Genomic DNA, 23,971 nt, shown 5'->3' with positions numbered 1-23,971 from the left:
TCTTCTCTTTCTAGTTCCTTAAGATGAAAACCCATATTACTGATAAGAGGTCTTTCTTCTTGTCTTATATAAGCATTTAATGCTATAACTTTCCCTTCATTACTGCTTTAGATGCATTACACAAATTTTAATTTATTGTGTTTTTATTATCATTCATTTTTAAACATTTTCTCATTCCCATTATGCCTTACTCATTGAGTCATAGATTACATAGAACTGCATTGTTTAATTTCCATTTTCCCCATAATTTTCCAGGTATTTTTCTGTTGATTTCTAGATCAATTTCAGTACGATCAGAGAATATGGTTTGTATGATTTCAATTCTTTTAAATTTGCTAAAGTTTGTTTTATGAGTAAGAAAATGGCAATCTTGGTGTACTTCCATTTGCACTTGAAAATAATGTGTATTGTGCTATTGTTCTATTGTGGGATAGAATGTTCTACTAATGCCAAGTAGGTTAAGTTTGTTGACAGTGTTACTCACATGTTCTCTAAAGTTATTGATATTTAAAACTTATCTGTTCTATCAATTACTGAGAGAATATTAACATTTCCAACTATAATTATGGATTTGTCAATTTCCCTTTTAATTCCATTAGTTTTTGCTTAATGTATTTTGAAGCTCCATTGTTAGGTTCATACGCATTTATGATTGCCATGTCTTCTTTATCATTATGTCATATTCCTCATGATTCCTGATAACATTTGTTCTAAAGTCTACTTTGATATTTAGTCCCTTCAGCTTTCTTTTGATCAGTGTTTTTATAATCCATCTTTTTCTATTCTTTTAATTTTAACCTGTATTTAAAATGAGTTTCTTAAAGACTATATAGAGTTGATGAGTTGCTTGTTTATTAAATTTGATAATCTGTGTCTTTTGTTATGTTTAGACAATTTGTTTAATATAATTATTGATATATTCTTATTAAAACCTACCATTTTGTTAGTTGTTTTAAATTTTTCTGTCCATCCTTTGCTCCTCTTTTTCTGCTTGCTTTGGATTGGTTATCTTTTTACATTCAATCTTATCTACACTTTTGGCCTATTATTCATATATCTTTTAGAAATGTTTTATTTTTAGTAGCTGTTTCAAGCTTTATAATGTGCATCATTAATAAGGCACGGTCTTAGGCCGGGCACAGTGGCTCATGCCTGTAATCCCAGCACTTTGGGAGGCTGAGGCAAGTGGATCATCTGAGGTCAGGAGTTTGAGACCAGCCTGGCCAACGTGGTGGAACCCCGTCTCTATTAAAAATACAAAAATTAGCTAGGCATGATGGCGAGTGCCTATAGTCCCAGCTACTCAGGAGGCTGAGGCACAAGAATTGCTTGAACCTGGGAAGTGGAGGTTGCAGTGAGCTGAGATTGCACCACTGCACTCCAGCCTAGACAACAGAATGAGACCCTATCTCAATAATAAAAATAAAAATAAAAATAAAGCACAGTCTTACTAAAACAATATCACACTACTTCAAAGGCTTTAAAAACCTTATAGCACATGCTTCCAATTTCTCCCTCCCATAACTAGTGATGCTATTGCTGTCACACATTTTAATTTTGCATATGCCAAAATACATCACTCTTATTTTTGCTTTAGAAAACCAATAATCTTTTAGAGTAACTAAAAAGAAAAAACTTTTATACTTATCTTTATTTTCATCACTTCCAGAAATCTTCATTCTTTGTATACATCAAAATTTCTCTCTCGTAAAATTCCTTCTGCCTGAAGAGCTGTCTTTACACATCTTGTAGTGCAGGTCTGCTGATAATCAAAGATCTTGGCTTTTGCTGTCTAAAAGAGCATTTATTTCTCCTTCAGTTTAAACTGTATTTTCACTGGGTATAGAATTCTAGGTTTACAGACTTTTTGTTTGTTTAAGTGCTCCAATGATATCACTTTATTGTCTGTACACTTGCATAGATTATGACAAGAAGTCTGTTGCAACTTTTTTCTTTTCTTTGTTTCTCAGTGTATGTGTCATTTTCTCTATAACTTTATTTCAGCAGTGTGCTGTATCTTGCGGTGTGTGTGTGTGTGTGTGTGTAGTGTTTAATATTTTTGTGCTTGGGGTTCTCTCAAATTTTTGGATCTCTTGTTTGCCATATTTCATTATTTTGGGAAAAATATTGGCTGTTATCTCTTAAAGTACTTTTTCTGTTTAATTTTCTATCTTCTTCCAGGGTTCTAATTACATGTATATTAGACCACTTGATAGTATTCCAGAGTTCCTGTATTCTCTGTCTCTTTTCCTTTTTCACTCTTTTTTTCTCTTCGTGTTTTACTTTGGGTGATTTCTTCAAGTTCAGTGATTCTTTCCTCAGCTGTATTGATTCTTCTGATAATTTCATTAAAGTAATTTTTCATTTCTGTTGCAATGATTTTTACTTTAAGCTTTTCTATTTGTCTTTCTCTTTATTTTCGATTCTCTAGACAGACATTTCCCATCTATTCATACATGTTGTCCCTATTCTCTCCTAGAGTGTTTAATAAATTAATCATAGTTAATTTAAATTCCTGCCTAATAGTTCCAGTATCTGGGTAGGGTCTGAGTTAGATTGTTGATTGCTTCATCTCTTGACAGTGGTTGTTACATCTTTTTATTGCATGCTGGATAAAGTATACAGGACAGCAGACATTAAGATAAATAGTATTTATGCCTAGAAATAGGAATACTTATTCTTCTATTGGTCATCAGTGTTGGAGTTTGAGTCAATATGGTCAGAAATTCAGCTGGGTTTCAGTTGTATTGTTGCTTCAGTGCCCTGCCAGTTTCATTCCTCTGGCATTACCTTATGCTTAAGATGGAGACTGGTTTACCTGATAATTTTACTCAATGTGCCTGGTCTACCCTCAGTTTTAGGCCTTCTCTGAGTATCTGCATATCAAATAAGTTGTCTCTTCAATTTTCTGGCCTTTTACCCAATAGTAGGCTGCTATCACTTGTTACTTGGTGCTTGCTAGTATGGTAATGGGGAGTGAGAGATGTTTTCTGTTGCTGCACTTCAACCAAATTCCTAAGCAGACCCTGTGGGAAGTTCTGCTGCCCTTCCACCAACAACTTAAGGCTTTTGTTCCTTAGGGGAGAAGGGACTTGGCAGGATTTTGTGCTTTTCCCATAGCAGAGGCAGTTCCCCTTGTCCAGGCTCATATTAGTTAAGATTTGTCATGTTTCTGGAATCTTCTGTTGTGGAACAGAGTCAACATTCTTTTTTTAACTTTTATTTTAAGTTCAGAGGTACAAGTGCAGGTTTGTTATAGTACATAGGTAAATGTGTGTCATAGGAGTTTGTTTTAAATATTATTTAATCATGCAAGTATAAAGCCTAGTACCTATTAGTTATTTTTTCTGATCCTCTCCCTCCTCCCCCCTCTACCCTCTAAATGGCCCCAGTGTGTGTTGTTCCCCTCTATGTGTCCATGTGTTCTCATCATTTAGCTCCCACTTATAAGTTAGAATGTGCGGTATTTGATTTTCTGTTCCTGTGTTAGTTTGCTAAGGATAATGGCCTCCAGCTCCATCCATGTTCCCACAAAAGATATGCTCTCATTCTTTTTTATGGCTGTATAGTATTCCATGGTGTATGATATGGTTTGGCTCTGTGAGCCCACCCAAATCTCATCTCAAATTGTATTCTCCATGTGTCAGGGGAGGGACCTGGTGGGAGGTGATTGGATCATGGGGGTGGATTTTCCCCATGAGAACCATGCTGTTCTCATGATAGTTCTCACAAGATCTGATGGTTTAAAAGTATGGCACTCCCACCCTCACTCTCTCCTCTGCTGCCACCTTGTAAGATGTGCCTTGCTTCCCCTTCACTTTCCACCATGATTGTAAGTTTCCTGAGGCCTCCCTAGCCATGCATAACTGTGAGTCAATTAAACCTCTTTCCTTCATAAATTACCCAGTCTCAGGTAGTTCTTTATAGCAACGTGAAAAAAGACAAATACTGAAAATTGGTATTGAGAAAGTGGGGCACTGCTATAAAGATACCTGAAAATGTGGAAACAACTTTGCAACTCGGTAACGGACAGAGGTTGGAACAGTCTGGAGGGCTCAGAAGAAGACAGGAAGATGTGGGAAAGTTTGGAACTTCCTAGAGACTTGTTGAATGGACTTAATCAAAATGATGATAGTGATATGGACAATGAAGTCCAGGCTGAGCTTTTCTTAGATGGAGATGAGGAACTTATTGGAAACTGGAGTAAAGGTCACTCTTGCTATGCTTTAGCAAAGAGACTGGTGGTATTTTGCCTGTGCCTTAGAGATCTGTAGAACTTTGAACTTGACAGAGATGATTTAGGGTAGCTGGTGGAAGAAATTTCTAAGCAGCCAAGCATTCAAGATGTGGCCTGGCTTTTTCTGAAAATGTAGTCATCTGTGTTCACAAAGAAATGGTCTGAAATTGGAATCTATGTTTAAAAGGACAGCAGAACATAAAAGTTTGGAAAATTTGCAGCCTGACCATGTGGTAGAAAAGAAAACCCCTTTTTCTGGGAGAAATTGAAACCCCATTGACTGCAGAAATTTGTGTGCATAAATAAAGAGAAACAGAATGCTAATAGCCAAGACAATGGTGGTGTCTTGCCCTGACATGTCTCCAGGGCATTTCAGAGATCTTCATGGCAGCCCCTCCCATCACAGGCCTGCAAGCCTAGGATGAAAAAATGGTTTCCTAGGCAGGGCCCAGGGCCCCACTGGTCTGTTCAGCCTTGGGACATAGCACCCTGCAACCGAGCCACTCCATCTCCAGTAATGGCTTTAAAAGGGGTCAAGGTACAGCTCAGGCCATGGCTTCAAAGGATGCAAGCCCCAAGCCTCAGTGGCTTGAGGTATTAGACCTATGGGTGTGCAGAAGACAAGAGCTGAGATTTGGGAACCTCCTCCTAGATTTCAGAGGATCTATGGAAATGACTGTGTATATGTGCATATTTTCTTTATCCAGTCTATTGTTGATGGGTATTTAGGTTGATTCCATATCTTTACTATCCTGGATAGTGTTGCAATGAACATAAGTGTGCATGTGTCTTTACAATAGAATGATTTATATTCTTTAAGGTATACACCCAGGAATGAGATTGCTGGGTTGAATGGTATTTCTGTCTTTTGGTTTTTGAGGAGTTGCCACACTGTCTTCCACAATGGCTGAACTAATGTACACTCCCACCAATAGTGTATAAGCATTCCTTTTTCTTTACAACCTCGCCAGCATCTGTTATTTTTTGACTTTTTAATAATAGCTATATTAGTTTGTTCTCACACTGCTCTGAAGAACTTCCTGAGACTGGGTAATTTATGAAGAAAAGAGGTTTAATTGACTCACAGTTCCATAGGCTTAATAGAAAGCATGACTGGGAGGCCTCAGGAAACTTACAATCATGGTGGAAGGTGAAGGGAGAGCAAGCACCTTCTTCACATGGTGGCAGGAGAGAGAGAGCAAAGGAAGAAGTGCCACACTCTTTTAAACCATCAGATCTCATGAGAACTCAATTACCATTGTGAGAACAGCAAAGATAACCTGCCTCCATGATCTAATCACCTCCCAACAGGCCCCTCCTCCAATCTGACATAAGATTTGGGCAGGGACACAAATCCAAACCATATCAATAGCCGTTCTGATTGGTGTTAGATGGTAACACCAGAAAAGTGTCTGTTCATGTGCTTTGCCCACTTTTTAATGGGGTGGTTTGTTTTTTTCTTGTAAATTTGTTTAAGTTCCTTATAGATGCTGGATATCAGAGCTTTGTAGGATGCAGAGTTTGCAAAATTTTTCTCCCATTCTATAGATAGTCTGTTTACTCTGTTCATAGTTTCTTTTCAACTCTGTTTACTCTAGTCACTGTTTTATCTCCAGCACCTGGAACAGTGCCTGACACATAAGGGTCACCCAATAAATATTTATCCTATGAATAAATGAATGTATAAGAAAGTCCCTCTATTTTTCTAGGTATAACAAATTTCATCTCAGGCTGATAAGCAGGTAGTATAAATTACATTTCTTAAGTGAGATTCATGTTGTTTTGCAAACTGCATGTTGAATCCATTATTCATTTTGGATATATCTCTTCTAAAAAGAAGCAAATAAGGACAATTAAATTTAGAAAATTGGTTTTGGAGTAAAACATAAGAAGCATAAGGAGAGATCAATCACCCAACAGGTATATCTGAATGCCTTCCATTTGTCTAGCTCTATGATACGCACTATGGGGAGCAGGCACACAAAAGTACTGGAATGAGTCTCAGCAAATAGCTACAAGAGAGTTAGGCAGAAGTTGATAGAGAAAAAATCAAAAGAAAAATAAACGCTAGATCTGCACATTACCCGTGCCTCATTGAAAACATTTTTTAAAGATTTAGACAAAGAAGAAGTTAAAGTAGCTGAGACCCATGATAAGAGGGTCCAACCCACAAGGATTTATTGATCATTTTGGTTGACCTAAGAATGTCCAAGCAACATTCATCTACAAGCCTTAATTACTGTTTCATTTTTTTATTTTCTGGTTACCCTACCTCTTGGAATATAAAATATTCTCTAACAATAAGTTCTTTCTAAATTGTTTTTTATGGTGAAAAAAAAAAGCTGGGAAAAAGTCACTTTCTATGCTGCCACCTTACCCTATTGTCATGGTCAGACTATGTTGCCTTGGTAACATCACCAGATAAAATGTGCTGCTTTATCCACCTCTGATGTCATAGCAGATGGCATTATCTTGGCAGCAGAATAAAATAGCCTCTCTCTGAACTTGCTATTTGGACTGTCTCAGAAACTTCATTCATGGAAGAATATCACACAATGTCTATTTCAAATGTGGTACCATTTCAGGCCCTAAATTTCTCCAGAGCACATCTCTCTCCCTTCATGCCAATCAACACAGGACTGGAATATAGCCGGTTGGGAGGAACAGGGGTCCCTGGGTTCCTGTAGTTGATATATTTGTTGCTTACACAGTATCCATTCTCTCTATACTTCCTTCTTTCTAATTCTGTTTAGAGATTCAGCCCTCTTGCAGTCATATTTGTGACTCAGAAAAACTGAAGGCATATGCACTCTGGAAACAGATCATAACAAAGCCAATCACGGAAACCTCATCCGCTTATGAGTGATTTGTTCAGACACCCAGTTTTAAGCTAGTCAGTGCACAGGCATTTCCCTGGTGACTGTACTGGTCCAGAGTTTAGCACATGACCAGTTTGGCTCAATCAGATTGCAAAGAACTTCCATTCCATGGTTAGAGGAAAGAATCTCTTTCACCAGGTCAACAAGAACAAGGAATAATCTTGCCACAGTTACAGTAACCAGCCATGTTGAAAGCATGAAGGATGCCAGCCTGAGGCCAAAGCTGGCACCTGGTGGCAGGACAGAGCAGAGAAAATGGCAGAGGAATGGAATCAGAGCTCTTGATTGTGCCTTGCTTGTAGACTGCTCCACCACTGGACTTCCTGATATGTGATAAAATGAATTCTGTTATTGTTTAACATAGTTTAGACTCAAGGTTTCCTGTTTCTTATAACCGAGAACATCTTTACTGATATGGTTCAAGTACCCAATAACAAACATGGATCTTGGACAAATCGCTTCATGTCTTCATATCTCAGCTCTCATATTGAACAATGAAGGGATTTGATTGAAAACCTCTAAATTGTCCTTCTGGTATTCTAAACTTCCAAGTCTAAAATGCAAAGCATAGTTCTAGGCACCATGAAGTTTTTAAAAGTGTAAGAACCCAAGTGACCAGTTCAGGCCCAAAGCTTGGGAGAAAAGGCATTATAAAGCATATCCCATTTTATGAACAATGGACCTCTAGAAGTTTACATGAAAAGCTTAGTGAGAAGTGCCAAAATGATCTAATCTCTAGTCAATATAAGAAGAATCAAGATGGGAGAAAGGTAGAGGGGAATCTTTTGGAAAGTACAGAGTTCACAAAGAGGCTATTTTCTTCTTCACTATCACCTGTGCAGGAGGGGTGGCTGATTGCTTCCCTTCCTCCTAACAAGTGGGGCTCCAGTAGAAACTCTTACAAAGATTGGGCATGCCTGCAACAAGGGGAAACTTGAATTGGTTCCCTGCTCAGAAATATTCTTGGCTAGTGGCTTATTAATCTGCCCCTTTACCATGCCAAACAGGAGGGAGAGAGAACTATAAAATAGCAGTACTGAAAAAAAGAGGTAGAGTCTTGGGTATACTTGAGATTCCTGTGGATGGCACCAAGAAAGGTATTTGGGCTTAACCTGAGGCATCTGCTGAATCAGGGAGCCCAAGCAGGAGGGAGCAACTTTTTGGGGACCTAGGGGATGGTTAAATTGAATACAAGCCAGATTTCCCAAACCATAGTATTGTGCAGAGGAGAGATGTCCTATAGCCTAGAGAGAGGATTTGAATGTCTGCTGTACCTAACACTAGGTATGTTCTATTGCAGATGCACAGTAAATATTTACAAAAGGAAGCTAGGAAGGAAATAAGTTAGCTGGTTAGTTCTTTCTCTATAGTACTTTGCATGGTCCCTGTGTGATTCTTTTAGAAAGATGAAGATAATAAATGCACTATGCCTAGGCTCCTACTACTCCTCTTCACCACACTGTAGCTTCTAAACACATTCTTTCTCCTCCCTCCTCATGCCTTTCTACTCCTTTATGCACACCTGGAACTCCTGATGTATCAAACCCGCTTGCTGCACCAGCAGTACAACATGTCCTCTCACACGCACACCAGGGCCTGAGCCCTAAATGCTGAGCCCCTGGTATGTCTGGAAAATCCCTCCTCCTCTATCGAAACGAGATCTTGAAGTATTCCCTAACCTTCCCATATAAGATTTCCAGGACACCCAGTGCATCTCTTTTCATTATTTGTTATTTACTCCCCGACTCATGTTTAGCTGAAGTCTCATATAATCCAAATTTGCTACTTTTCTTACCTTGAATTAGCACAATTTACTATTTTCTGTATTAGTTTCCAGAGAACATTTTTCCATTGCTCTCTTCCTAATTCTCTGTCGTGACAAAGTTCTTTGGAATTCAAGTTGCATTCTCCAGGGTGTTATCTACTTTTTTCATTCTGGAAAAATGTTGACAGAACTGCCCATACAGAAAAAACCACCATCATTCTCAGCAAACTATCGCAAGGACAAAAAACCAAACACCGCATGTTCTCACTTATAGGTGGGAATTGAACAATGAGAACACATGGACACAGGAAGGGGAACATCACACTCTGGGGACTGTTGTGGGGTGGGGGGAGGGGGAACGGATAGCATTTGGAGATATACCCGATGCTAAATGACGAGTTACTGGGTGCAGCACACCAACATGGCACATGTATACATATGTAACAAACCTGCACATTGTGCACATGTACCCTAAAACTTAAAGTATAATAATAATAAAATTAAATTAAATTAAATTAAAAAAAGAAAAAAGCCTGTTATTTTTATAAATAGGAAGGGTCTTAAAGATTATCTAATCAACATCCTTGTTTCAATGATAAGGAATTTGAGGTCATCAGAAGTGAAATGACTTCTCTATGTTTGTGGAATTACTTTATAGTAAAACCAAAACACAAACTCTGATATTGCAATAGACAGTAAAGTATTGCTGTTTTGTCTAAGACAAAGCAAAATGAAGCATCTTAACTGAGCTCATTCATAATTCCATATTGAAAATACCAAATGTGCCCTGAGTGATCTTCACAATCATTTCAGAACCTCTGGCCATGGCTTTGAATGTAGGGTATTTCAAGCCAATGGAACACATGGCAGGACCATAGCATGTATAATAAAAGAGAATCAGCATGTAAAAATACACCTAGTAAAAAATATCATACACTCCCTGTACCTTTCTCAGATTTTGGCATTCTTAAAACTGAGAAGGACTTTATAGGTTACTCAGAGAAGTGACTTCTATATGTCAAGCATTTTAGCAGACTATTGACATACCAGACCTTATTTACTCATCACAAAACAAACTCATTGAGGAAAGTGTTACCTCTATTTTTAAAATGCTAGGACTTGAGGCTAGGCTTGGTGGCTCATGCCTGTTATCCCAGCACTTTGGGAGGCTGAGGTGGGCGGATCTCCTGAGGTCAGGAGTTTGAGACCAGCCTGACCAACATGGCGAAACCCTGTCTCTACTAAAAATACAAAAATTAGCTGGGCATGGTAGCGGATGCCTGTAATCCCAGCTACTAGGGGGGCTGAGGCAGGGACAATCGCTTGAATCCAGAAGGCAGAGGTTGGAGTGAGCCTAGATTGTGCCATTGCACTCAAGCCTGGACAATATACTGAGACTCCATTTCAAAAAGAAAAAAAAATTGCCAAGACTTGGATTCAGATAAGATATATGCCTTCCTCAAATTTCTAGCCAAGTAATTATGGAGCTGGTGTACAAACTCAGGTGTGTCCAACTTCAACACCTTCTCCTTTGCTCCTAATCGGATTTACTCCCTCTAATCACAGGATTCTTTACAGATTACATGAAGTGAAGTTCCCAGCTTCAGCTGGAAAATCTCAGTCTGGGGTGGATTTTGTTTTGAGAAGCAGCTCTCTTTCTATAGTTGAAAATTCTGGGTTTTCTTCCTAATTTTAGATTCCCAAATTTGCCTACCAGAAACTTCCACTGAGTCTTTATGCAGCCTTTCGGAGCAAACCTAACCAAGCTAATTCTTTGTGAGGACACTTCTAAACTTCTTCCATTGTTCCTTGAGCTTGATTTTGTTCTGTAACTAACTAATTGAAATTAGGTAACTGTGAGTCTTCATTTCTTCAGGGAAAACATCCAGTGTTCACTCAACTATTATCGGTAAACTTTTCTTCCTAGGCTCATTCCTGGATGGCATTTCTTGTACTTTATATTCCAGTGTAACTGTGTAAGTATAGCTCTCAGAACAGGACATGACTACTCCTCCTGTAGTCTGTTTTCAACTTGATATTACATTTCAATGAATGCAGCCTAAGTTTATTAGCTTTTTCATCAGGATCCCAACACACTAAAGACATATTTTCTGAGTACAACTCTACAAGGCTTAACAACACTCAAGAGACTCTCAGAAATTTAGCCAACACTTGATTCATCCAATTAAAAGGAAACACCATTAACATGCAGTTAAACGCAACTGAACTGGATCTTAACTCCCAACATTCAAGACTTTTATAGGAAATCACAAGCTACTTAGCTCTGTGTTACTTTGCTGAATTAGTTACAGGACCAAATCAAGCTTTGTGGGATTTTTGCCAGCTTCTGTGCAGAGATATGCATTGGCCTCCATCTAATGCCACTTCTAGAAACATCCCAGTTAGTGGAACACAAAAGCAGTAAGACCACAAATTCAAGGCTGGGTCAGACACTAATAAATTGTTTTATTTCACTCACTGTACTTTTTAAAAATGTTCTTTTATTTTAATGAAATTAAAAGAGAAAGCACCAGTTAGACCTTTCTCTCCCACACAAGGGAGAATCGGCAGCAGCCTAGAGAATCATGTATATCTATGTCCTTATCAAACAAGAAAGATAAGGGGCAGTAGTGGACCTTTCTACCAACACTGAATAACACAGATCTGCATACTGTTAATACAAAAGAGTATAAAGGAAGAAAAATATTTATAAATTTGTGATAGATAAAAAGGATCAGCTAGATTGTAAGCAGCATGAGAACATTTCTGTCTTTACAATCCTATTCCATATGTGACATATAATGCTGTATCCATTTGGATGAACAACTAAATGAACCAATAGAATCTAATCTATAAATGGTTGACACTGGTGTGAATCATGAGGTTAAGTGTTTCCTGGTGGGGGCTCTAGATTCTCTTTCAATTAGATGGTTTCAGAGATTTTTGCTGCCATTGACAATTAGCAATCTCTATAAGCAATGCTCTTAGACAAAGTCAAATTCCTCAGTCTTATGTTCCTTCATAATTCAGGTGGATAAATTGAGTGAACTGAGCTCTTCCGCACATACAATTCTATTCAGTTATCTTAGGAGAGAGAATATGGTCAAGAAGAGTATTTTAGGAGAGGTATTGATCAAAGGGAACAAATTTTCAATCAAAAGATAAATAAGTTCTGAGGACCTAATGTACAGGATGGTGACTCTAGTTAATAATACTGTATTGTATACTTGAAATTTTCTAAAAGAGTAGCTCATAAATGTTCCTACCACACACATACATACACACACACACACACACACAAAGGTGTGATATGAGGTGATGGATGTGTTAGTTTGATTGTGTTAGTTGTTTCACAATGTATATGTATATCAAATAATCACATTACATGCTTTAAATATATACAATATTTATTTGTCAATTATACCTCAATAAAGATAGGAGGAAAAAATAATCTTTTAGAGCTGGTTGATCTGGTCCAGATAGACTTTCTAAGTTAATATAACAGGTCCTATAACATAAGCAGGTTTGGAAGTAAACCAACTACTTCTTAACAATATCCTGCCTGGATTATTTTTTGTATCAAATAAGGTCAAAAGTAATATAAATAAGACAAATATGTCATCTTCATAACTCATAAGAAATGTAAATTATCTTAGAAAAAAATAATATTTATTAGGTGAGGAGTGTTTGCTCTTAGATAATTTATGATGTGTCATCAGTCACAGATCTTGTTTTTAATAAAGTAATTTAAAAGCAGAGAATCATCAGTATCTCAGTCTTCCTCCTCACTCACAAAATGAGAAATCATATCTTTCCATTTGTGAGATAGCAAATCCTGGACCAAGGAAATCCTTTTGTGCCTAGCCAAAGATGTTAGAAAGGATAAAGGAATGAGGCCTCATTTTTTTTCTGTATTTGACCATGGAATCATTTTATATACAGCACTATTAATACCCAGGAAACCCAGCATTTGAAATAACACAATTTAGGCCTGCCAGCTGATGGTGGAGAAAAGTAACTATATTTCAAATATAAACTGGCCTACAAGGTACTAAGTAGTATACATTATTATCTTGTTAAATATTCACTGTATATCTGCCTGGTAGGTAATATTTTCATTTTATTTTATCTTATTTTTTAACTTTTATTTTAGGTTTAGGGTTACATGTGCAGGTTTGTTACATAGGTAAACTCACATCATGGGGGTTTGTTGTATTGATTATTTCATTACCCAGGAATTAAGCCCAATACCAAGTAGTTATCTTTTCTGCTCCTCTCCCTCCTCTCACCCTCCACCCTTAAGTAGAACCCAGTGTCTGTTCTTTCCTTCTTTATCTTCACACATTCTCATCAATTAGCTGCCACTTATAAGTGAGATGTGGTATTTTATTTTCTCTTCCTGCATTAGTTTGCTTAGGATAATAACCTTCAGCTCTATCCATGTTCCCACAAAATACATGATCTTGTTCTTTTCTTATGGCTGCATAGTGTTTTATGGTATATATATACCACATTTTTCTTTATCCAGTCTGTTACTGAAGGGCATTTAGGTTGATTCCATGCCTTTGTTATTGTGAATAGTGCCACAATGAACATTTGCGTGCCTGTGTCATTATGGTAGAATGATTTATATTCCTCTAGTTATATACCCAGTAATGGGATTGCTGGGTTGAATGATAGTTCTGCTTTTAGCTCTTTGAGGAATCACTATACTGCTTTCCACAGTGGTTGAATTAATTCACACTCCCATCAACAATGTATACATGTTCCATTTTCTCCACAATCTCACCAGCATCTGTTGTTTTTTGACTTTTTAATAATAGCCATTCTGACTGGTGTCACATGGTATCTCATTATAGTTTTTATATGCATTTCTCTAATGATTAGTGATATTGAGCTTTTTTACATATGTTTGTTGGCCACATATATTTCTTCTTTTAAAAGTGTCTGTTCATGTCCTTTGCCCACTTTTTAATAAGGTTGTTTGTTTTTCTCTTGTAAATTTGTTTAAGTTTATTATAGATGCTGGATATTAGGCCATTGTCAGATGCATAGTTTACAAAAATTTTCTCCCATTCTGTAGGTTGTCTGTTTAGTCTGTTGATAGTGTCTTTTGCTGTGCAGAAGCTCTTAAGTATAATTAGATCCCATTTGTCAATTTTTGCACTTGTTGCGATTGCTTTTGGTGTCCTGTCATGAAAGCTTTGCCCGTTCCTATGTCCAGGATGGTATTGCCTAGGTTGTCTTCCAGGGTTTTTATAGTTTTGAGTTTTACATTTAAGTCTTTAATTCATCTTGAGTTGATTTTTGCATATGGTGTAAGGAAGGGGTCCAGCTTCAGTCTTTGGCATATGGTTTGCCAGTTATTCCAGCATCATTTATTGAATAGGGAGTCTTTTCCCCATTGCTTGTTTTTGTCAGCTTTGCCAAACATCAGGTGGGCATAGGTGTGTACCCTTATTTCTGGGCTCTCTATTCTGTTCCATTGGTGTATGTTCCTATTTTTGTACCAGTACCATGATGTTTTTGAGTAGAAGTGGTGAGAAAGGGCATCCTTGTCTTGTGCTGGTTTTTAAGGGGAATACTTCTAGCTTTTGCCGATTCAGTATAATGTTGGCTGTGGGTTTGTCGCAGATGAATCTTATTATTTTGAGGTATGTTCCTTCAATACCTAGCTTGTTGAGAGTTTTTAAATGAAAGACTGTTAATTTTTTTTTGTTTGTTTTTTGTTTTTTTTTTTTTGAGACGGAGTCTCGCTCTGTCGCCCAGGCTGGAGGCAGTAGCGCGATCTCGGCTCACTGCAAGCTCCACCTCCCGGGTTCACGCCATTCTCCTGCCTCAGCCTCCCGAGTAGCTAGGACTACAGAAAGAGTGTTAAATTTTATTGAAAGCTTTTTCTGCATCTATTGAGAAAATCATGTAATTTTTGTCTTTAGTTCTATTTGTGTGATGAATAACATTTATTGATTTGCATATGTTGAAACAACCTTGCATCTCAGGGATGAAGCCTACTTGATCATGGTGGATTAGCTTAGCTTTTTGATGTGCTGCTGGATTTGGTTTGCAACTATTTTGTTGAGGGTTTTTGAATCACTGTCCATCAAGATATTGGCCTGAAGTTTTCTTTTCCTGTTGTATCTCTGCCAGGTTTTGATATCAGAATGACATTGGCCTCATATAATCAGTTGGTGAGGAGTCCCTCCTCCTCAATTTTTTGAAGTAGTTTCTTTAGGAATGGTACCAGCTCTTCTTTGTACATCTGGTAGAATTTGGCTAAAACCCCATTCTTATGTGTAGAGAGGTGTAATTAATGAGAGCTAAATAAATGAGGCTTTACAATGCCTGAGAATATCAGGTGATTTCCTTAAGAAACTTACAAATATAAGTAAAAATTAACTTTATAATTTCTAAGGATTTCTATCTCCCCATTAGTTGTGAATATGGAGGCACAGTGTAAACTTAATATTCTGGACAGGAAAAGTAATTTTTAGCTTCACTTAGAAAAGAACTAAAAAAGAAAACATAGACCAGTGTCTGTTCCAAACCCTTTCTGCAATGCACAGAGTTGTAGAGTTTTAGCTCTGCCCAAGAAAAGCTCAAAATATGGAAATTATTTACTCATCCATTCAACAGAAAACAAAATTGATTGTCTACAGCACTGAGAAAACAGAAGTGAATACTAGAGACAAAGTGTCTCTCCTCAAGGATCTTACATTCTAGTGTAGGGAGACAGACAATAAATAAAAAACACAAACATAATATAATTCAAGTAGAGAGAAATGGAATTTTTTTACAAATTGCAGAATAAGTGCAAGGAGACTGATGTGAGATGCATACATTTCTTATAGACAGCAATGTCAGGGATGACTCTCTGTGAAGGTGACAGGTGAGCAGAGCCAAAATGCAATGAGAAAGTGAATCTAGCAGAATCCAGGCCTGGCAGGGACCTCTAACGCAGTGGTCCCCAACCTTTCTGCCACCAGGTTCCAGTTTCAGGGAAGACAATTATTCCATGAACTGGTTGGTGAGGGAGGTGGTTTCAGGATGAAAGTGTTTCATCTCAGGTCATCATCAGGCATTTGATAGATTTTCATAAGGAGCACGTAACCTAGATCCTTCGCATGCACAGTTCACAATAGGGTTCGTGCTCCTGTGAGAATCTAATGCTGCCACTGATCTGACAGGAGGTAGAACTCAGGTGGTAATGTTCTCTCGCCCATGCTGACCTCCTGCTGTGTGGCCCATTTCCTAACAGGCCATGGACTGGTACCAGTCCACGGCCTGGGGGTTGCAGACTCCTGCTCTAAGATTTCATCAATCTCTGCCCCAACCATTGCAGCAGCTTCTTCCTTGACAGCAATGACATTTAGAGGTTCAGGAACATGGCTCGTGTTTTCTCCAAGGATGTGCAGTAAGAGCAAAACTTCTACTCCTCATGTAGTACCTCCTTTGTCACCACCAATTTCTATCTCTTTTTTCTACCATCAATATTTTAATATCAGTGGCCTGCCTCTAAAGATTTCATGGCCCAACTTTTTAAATATCAAAAAAAGTATGAAAATATCTGTTTCTTTAGGAATCTTGATAAAAGAAAATTAAAAATATATATATAAAGGAAGTAGTTTGGGTAGCTTGAACAGTCTTCTCTATAACAAGAATCTTCAAAATTGTTTTCGTAGCAGAAGTCTCTTCTCAGATCCCCAGGCCACAATCCACCCGACAAGTGAGAGAATTCCTGGGGTCGGCAAGATTTTGCAGACTATGGATACCTGGGTTCGCAGAACTGGCTAAACCCTTGTATCAGGCCACACGGGGGCAACAGCCATTTAATTGGACAGACGAAGCCGAGTTGGCCTTCCAACAGATTAAAACCGCCCTACTCTCCGCGCCTGCACTAGGACTACCTGATGTTACCAAGCCCTTCCACTTATACGTGGATGAGAATAAGGGTGTTGCCAAGGCGGTAATAACTCAGAACTTAGGCCCCTGGCGGAGGCCAGTTGCCTACCTGTCGAAGAAGTTAGACCCAGTAGCTGCCGGGTGGCCCCCTTGTCTCCGAATGATTGCGGCCACGGCTCTGATGGTGCAAGATGCTGATAAACTTGTCATGGGGCAAGAATTGCGGGTCGTTACTCCACATGCCATCGAAGGTGTACTCAAACAGCCACCTAATCGATGGATGAGTAACGCCCGGCTCACCCACTACCAAGGACTACTACTAAATCCTCTCAGGATAATTTTCCTGCCCCCAATGACCTTAAACCCTGCCTCGTTGCTGCCCAACCTGGACCTAGACGCCCCACTCCATGACTGCACCAAGATACTAGCTCAGGTGCACGGAGTTCGAGAAGACCTGCAGGACCGCCCACTTCCTGACGCCGACCTCGTCTGGTTCACTGATGGGAGCAGCTTCATGCATCAAGGCCAGAGGTACGCTGGAGCGGCAGTAACTTCAGAGACTGAGGTAATCTGGGCGGAACCCCTGCCCCCGGGGACTTCGGCCCAGAAGGCCGAACTGATAGCGCTCACCCAAGCCCTTACCTTAGGGGCGGGGAAAAAGCTGACAGTATATACAGACAGCCGATATGCTTTTGCAACGGCGCATATACATGGGGCCATTTACAGGGAGCGAGGGTTACTGACGGCTGAAGGAAAAGAGATAAAAAACAAGCAAGAGATCCTAGCCCTGCTCACAGCCCTATGGAGGCCAGAAAAATTAGCCATTGTACATTGCCCAGGGCATCAGAAACTAACTACTCCAACTGCTCAAGGCAACTTTCTGGCAGACCAAACTGCAAGGAATGTGGCGAAGGCTCCCAGCCGACTCCTTGCACTCCAGCTCCCTGACCCGGGCCCCCGGGACTTGCCATATTTCCCTGAATATTCAGAACAAGATCTCCAGTGGATTCACAAACTTCCCCTGAAACAAATCCAGAATGGGTGGTGGACTGATACTAATGACCAAACCATCCTACCAGAAAAATTAGGACAACAGGTGTTAGAACACATCCACCGAACCACCCACCTGGGGGCCCGGCGGATGATAGACCTGATCAGACGCTCCAAGCTCAAAATCAGACATATAGCTGAGACGGCCAGCAGTATCGTGACAAGTTGCAAAGTCTGCCAGCTTAACAACGCATACCCCCAATCTCAAGCTGCAGCAGGAACAAGGCTCAGGGGAACCAGGCCCGGTATCTACTGGGAAGTAGATTTTACTGAAATAAAGCCAGGAAAGTACGGGTACCGGTACTTACTTGTCTTTGTAGATACTTTTTCAGGGTGGACTGAAGCATTCCCAACCGAAAGAGAAACTGCTCAGGTCGTAGCAAAGAAAATTCTGGAAGATATCCTTCCCAGGTATGGCTTCCCCATCCAGATAGGGTCAGATAATGGGCCCGCTTTCGTCGCTAAGGTAAGTCAGGACTTGGCTTCCATCCTTGGGGCAAATTGGAAACTACATTGCGCTTACAGGCCCCAGAGTTCAGGACAGGTAGAAAGGATGAATCGGACCTTAAAAGAGACCTTAACTAAATTGACTATAGAGACTGGCGCTAATTGGGTAGTCCTTCTCCCCTATGCTCTGTTCCGGGCCCGTAATACCCCTTACAAACTGGGCCTTACCCCTTACGAAATCATGTATGGCAGACCTCCACCCCTGGTTCCTAGCTTAAAAGATGACCTGCTTAAGTCTGAAACAGAAAATGTCTCTGAATTCTTATTTTCCTTACAAGCCTTACAGAAAATTCACCAAGAAATCTGGCCCAAGCTGAAAGAGCTATATGAGACCAGTCCACCACCGACACCCCATCCGTACCAGCCGGGAGACTGGGTCCTGGTTAAGCGACACCGACAAGAGACCCTAGAGCCCAGGTGGAAAGGACCACTCCAAGTACTCCTGACCACACCCACCACCCTGAAGGTAGAAGGCATTGCGTCGTGGATCCACTACACCCACGTCAAGCCAGTGGACCCAACCTCCGACCTTCTGGGGCCAATCACGGCGGCGGCTGAAGCACCGGACACGTGGACTGTGGACAGAGCTAAGAACAACCCCTTAAAACTCACCCTGCGCCGGCAGCATAGCTCACTGCAAACATGCAGTTAGGTAGTCTAACTCTAACATTGGTCGCCCTAGTGGCCGCTGGGGAAAACATAAAGCCAGCTCCTAATCCCTTTGTCTGGAGATTCTGGCTTTATGAAAACCATACCCACCCTGGGCAACCTCATAAGCCCGGGAAACTAGTGGCAAGTGCAGATTGCCCCTCCTCAGGGTGCAATAGCCCAAGTTTACTAAATTTTACCAATTTCCCAGTAGCCAAACCAGTGGCACCAATAATATGCTTCGAGTATGATCAGACTGAATACAATTGTAAGCACTATTGATGGCACCAAAGTGCCGGCTGCCCTTATAACTATTGTAACATCCATAAATACCAATGGTGGGGTGGAAAAGAACAGATAGATCCCAGATGGCCCTTCCATCGCAGACGAGATAGAGACCTTTCATATACATGGATAGTTAGAGACCCCTGGAACTCCCGCTGGACCACGCCTCAACACGGGGCTGTATACTACTCCTCCGCCTCCACATGGCCAAGCAGTCACCTCTATCTGTGGCGGGGTCTAGTGCAGGTACGGCCCCTTGTCCATGGAAATATCCAGCGACAAGAAAACCGCCTGACACAAGATTTACATCCTTTTTCCTGGTTAAAATTATTGCAAGAAGGATTAGAACTTGCCAACCTTACAGGACTTCACAGCCTGTCTGGCTGCTTTCTGTGTGCCACTCTAGGGCGTCCACCGCTAACCGCTGTCCCCCTGCCATGGAGATCCTCCACCTCTGCCCAAGCTAACAACCACCGAAACCTCTCATATGCCCCTATCCCTAACGTGCCACTATACCTAAACCCCAGTCAAGAAAAGTTTCCCTACTGTTTCTCAGGAACTAATTCCAGCCTCTGCAACATCACTGCAACGCCCCCTAACATCACCTTAAGGGCTCCGTCAGGCATATTCTTCTGGTGTAATGGAACATTATCTAAAAACCTATCAAGCCCCTCTGTTACCAACCTACTGTGTCTTCCTGTCACATTAGTTCCCCGGTTAACTCTACTTACTTCCGGCGAGTTCCTAGGGTATACCGGTAACTGGACTAGTGCTGTTATTCACCCAGACCCTAGACCGAGACCTGCACGAGCCATATTTCTCCCCCTCATTGCAGGAATCTCCCTCACCGCATCCTTCATGGCGGCCGGACTGGCTGGGGGAGCCCTAGGTCACACCCTCATAGAAAGTAACAAGCTGTACCAACAATTTGCCGTTGCTATGGAGGAGTCAGCTGAGTCCCTTGCCTCCCTCCAGCGGCAGCTCACGTCCCTAGCACAGGTAACCTTGCAGAACCGGAGGGCCTTAGACCTACTCACTGCTGAAAAAGGGGGAACGTGTATGTTTCTAAAGGAAGACTGTTGTTTCTACATAAATGAATCAGGGCTCGTGGAAGACCGGGTCCAACAGTTACGCAAGTTAAGCACAGAAGTAAGAACACGGCAGTTTGCTTCAGCTGCAGACCAATGGTGGAACTCATCTATGTTTTCTCTGTTAGCCCCCTTCCTTGGACCCCTGCTGAGTCTACTATTTCTGCTTACTGTAGGACCTTGTGTTGTTAACAGAATTTTGCGGTTCGTTAAAGAAAGGTTTAACACTGTACAACTCATGGTCCTCAGAGCCCAATACCAACCTGTAAACGCTGAAACAGAATCAGACTTATAAGACCCAAGATTGGCTCTAAAAAATACCTGAAAAGAAAGGGGGGAATGAAAGGAGCCGGGCACATTCCTCAGCCCCGGGCTCAAAACAAACAAGCCCAGTACAAACACATCCCATCCTCCCATCCCACCACATATCGCCATATATCTCTCAAACTTCCTGAGCCCAGTACAAACACCACCAGGAAAGTCTCCGATAAGGGGACAGCCATTCAAAGTTTTACTGAAAGAGCGGGAACCAAAAGAATTCCTTTGTTCCCCTGTAACTTTCAGGCTATAAAAAGCAAACACGCGCATTGTTCAGGGCCCTCTTGTATGCTGTGGAATGGAGGGACCAAGTTCGAACTTGTAGTAAAGATCCTTGCCGCTTGGCTTTGACTCTGGACTCTGGTGGTCTTCTTTGGGGAACTAACGGTCTGGGCATAACATTTTCTACCATCAATATTTTAATACCAGTGGCCTGCCTCTTAAGATTTCATGGCCCAACTTTTTAAATGTCAAAAAAAGTATGAAAATATCTGTTTCTTTAGGAATCTTGATAAAAGAAAATTAAATATATATATATAAAGGAAGTAGTTTGGGTAGCTTGAACAGTCTTCTCTATAACAAGAATCTTCAAAATTGTTTTCGTAGCAGAAGTCTCTTCTCAGATGAATCTTATGTAAAACAGATTATGTATTATACAACAGAGAAACCAGCAGAACTGTTCTGGTTAAAGCAGAGATCTGACTTCCCAGAAACTGCTTGAAAATTCCTCAAACGCCCTGGAGCAAGGTCTCTTTGGACAATGGAAAGAAGATTAAGTTCATCAAGAGCGTCTTTTTAAAAACACTCATTCAAAATACTGAATGATATTCAATATTCATTCTTTGAATTTCTGCTCAATGCAAGGCAATGCCCTATAAACTGAGAGCAACAGTGAAAGATAGGGAAGGGATAAAAAGAAATCACTTCTTGATCTCATTCGGAAGGAGATAAAACAATTCATTATAATGGTTAAATATATGAGATTTGGAGCTATATAGCTTCAAAGCCGAGATCTTTCACCTCTTATCTGTGTGGTCCCAGGTAAGTTAATTAATCTAACTATGCCTCAGCTTCCACAAATGTGAAATAAAACCCATTAACTTGGTCCTTCACCAAATTACTGGTCCCTGCTAGGTGAGTATCACATTTTTTCTTTAACAAAAGCTTTACTGGATTGAACAGTAAGGATACAGCACAGTGAGGAATCTGTATGAGTCGGGAATCAGGGCAGAGTGCTCTGGCACCCAGTGGATGATCTTACAGTGGGTCCGTCTGTAATCATTCCTATACCCTCGTTACCTCCTAGTAACTAGGAGGTAATCTAGTCAAAGATTCATGCCTCTAATATGTTAAATGAGATAAAAGCCCCATCCCTGGCCTTGGAGCCTCAAAAGTTTCTTTGCAAGGCTTAGTTACTAAAATAAGTTTCTGGAAAGCGAGGACCTCAGTCTGTCTATTCAAATCCCAGTGCCCTTTGTCCCAGGTCTGTCTTTCGGAGCTACCAGGCTGCAGACAGTATTCACAGTTTTGGTTCTGCTTCTTTGGAAGTATCACTCACAAATCAGATGTCATTTCAGTCTGGCATGCAGAGGTCCTTTCTTCTTTGGTATTAGGAATAAACCAGTTCCTTAAAAACAAGTATGAAGTCTGCCCACCTGGTCACTCTTAGAGGCAGGGAAAGAGCTTAAGTGACTGTGGGAACACAGTGTTTGAGCATGCATGTGTGTGCAGGAGTTGTGAAGGGGTAGAAATGAACGCTGAAGCAGACCTCTTTGATCAATACACCGACCTCACAGCAAGGAGAGTATTAAATAAAATCATGTATATAAAGCAGTTCAACACTTTATATTCATTCTACTGTAGGGAGACAGACAATAAGCAAGTAAAAAACACTCTGTGTTTGTTTTGCTGTTCTACTCAGTAACCATAAAGTTAATTGTGTTGGTCAAGAGCAATTTGATTGCAAGAAATCAGTTTAGTTTAAACTACCTAGACAAGGGGGAGTTATTTATGTATCACTCAGAAAAATAAATATCACACTTAGTTATCTGAGGGAATCATATATAGTACAGGAAATAGTTTCACAGATGTTGGAAGCATGAAAGGGCAAAAAAGGGACCCTGAACTAACTCAGAAATGGTAACTGCAGGAAGAAACTACCTCCTCTAGGAGGGGGAACGCTGGGGAAACAGAATAGAAGGAGTATGTTTCCAGGGCCATGGATTTCAGGGGAGGTGCTCTGTGGACTAAGATTGCTGAGGAAGAGGCAGCTCCCTTCCAGCTGCTGTTGGCGCCTCTGGGGGCCTGTGCTAAGCCTGCTACTCAGGGGCAAAGACACTGGAAGCTGCAGCCAACTGCCACTAGTGCAAAGATGCTGCCAAAAACAGAAAACAGAAAGGACAGGCTCTTTCCCTTAGGCATTCTTATGTCCTTTAGTGCCTCTTATAAGCTCATGGGAAGCCAGCTAGCAGAGGGGCCTGGGAAATGCAGTTTGCAGAATACAGAAGGGTTGACTGAAGCTGAGAGATAATAGGTAAATAACTGGCAAACTGGTTCATGGAATCCAAGGAAGGCTCAACTCAGAAACCATATGAACCAGGACCTGCATGTAGCTAGGACTTCCTGTTTCTTCTCTAAATTCTGCTTCTCACTGCTCATCAGCTTAGGCAGTTCTGTTCTCCATGGCAATGGCAGCACATGGCTACCCAAATCCCCTACATCTGACTCCCAACAACCGTGACCACCAGAGATAAATTAAAAATTAATTAAATTATACCTGCCTTTACTTGCTCTAGTATGACCTGGACCCAAATTTGTAGCCTTTTGAATTTCAGATTTGTTTTTTCTCTTCAAGGTAGATTAAATAAAATTGTTGACTTAGGGGAAATAGAGATGAGTGCATGTCAGTTAGAAGTCACAAAGTGCATTTTTTATTCTATTTCATATTATTTCAATAATGAGTCATTGTATAATATCTCAGGAGACATCAAAATTTTCAAAGGAATTATACTTACAGTATAAAAATTTAACACATACCTCTGTTCTGCTTCAGAGTACCATAGTTAACTCTTAGGCATGATTCTCCCTTTGTGGCTCCTTCCTTTCCTCCCACATCCTTTTGGCTAGAATTCCATTAACAACTGCACAGAGTGAGAAAAGGAAGAGAAAGATAAAATCAATGAAATTTAATTCAGACTGTTATGTTTGTACTTCAGGATTTTCAAGCATTTGGCAATAGGCACAGCAGGAAAACAAGCCTACAGAGCCCTGGCCTGCTATGTATTCACTCTTGACC

At 40.4% G+C, this 23,971-nt stretch overlaps 1 protein-coding gene and 1 long non-coding RNA gene across 2 annotated transcripts in view; one reads left to right on the top strand and one right to left on the bottom strand.

The window, feature by feature from the left end:
- LOC134729648 (uncharacterized) overlaps positions 1 to 23,971 on the bottom strand; it is a 105,310-nt gene that overhangs the window by 78,147 nt on the left and 3,192 nt on the right. The window contains exon 2 of the long non-coding RNA XR_010110939.1: positions 23,713 to 23,816. This is a non-coding gene — a long non-coding RNA (uncharacterized LOC134729648). The remainder of the gene's footprint in view (positions 1 to 23,712; positions 23,817 to 23,971) is intronic.
- Positions 18,770 to 20,931, top strand: LOC129398737 (endogenous retrovirus group FC1 Env polyprotein-like). Its single transcript, XM_055117685.2, has 2 exons — positions 18,770 to 18,984; positions 20,106 to 20,931. The coding sequence occupies exon 2, from the start codon at positions 20,129 to 20,131 to the stop codon at positions 20,651 to 20,653; it is 525 nt and encodes a 174-aa protein (XP_054973660.1). The 5' UTR covers positions 18,770 to 18,984; positions 20,106 to 20,128; the 3' UTR covers positions 20,654 to 20,931.

Source organism: Pan paniscus, chromosome 1 (assembly GCF_029289425.2).
Source record: "Pan paniscus chromosome 1, NHGRI_mPanPan1-v2.0_pri, whole genome shotgun sequence".
In the NCBI taxonomy this organism is placed as follows: domain Eukaryota; kingdom Metazoa; phylum Chordata; class Mammalia; order Primates; family Hominidae; genus Pan; species Pan paniscus.
Note: the sequence above shows the minus strand (reverse complement) of the source record. Positions and strands in the feature narration are given on the sequence as shown.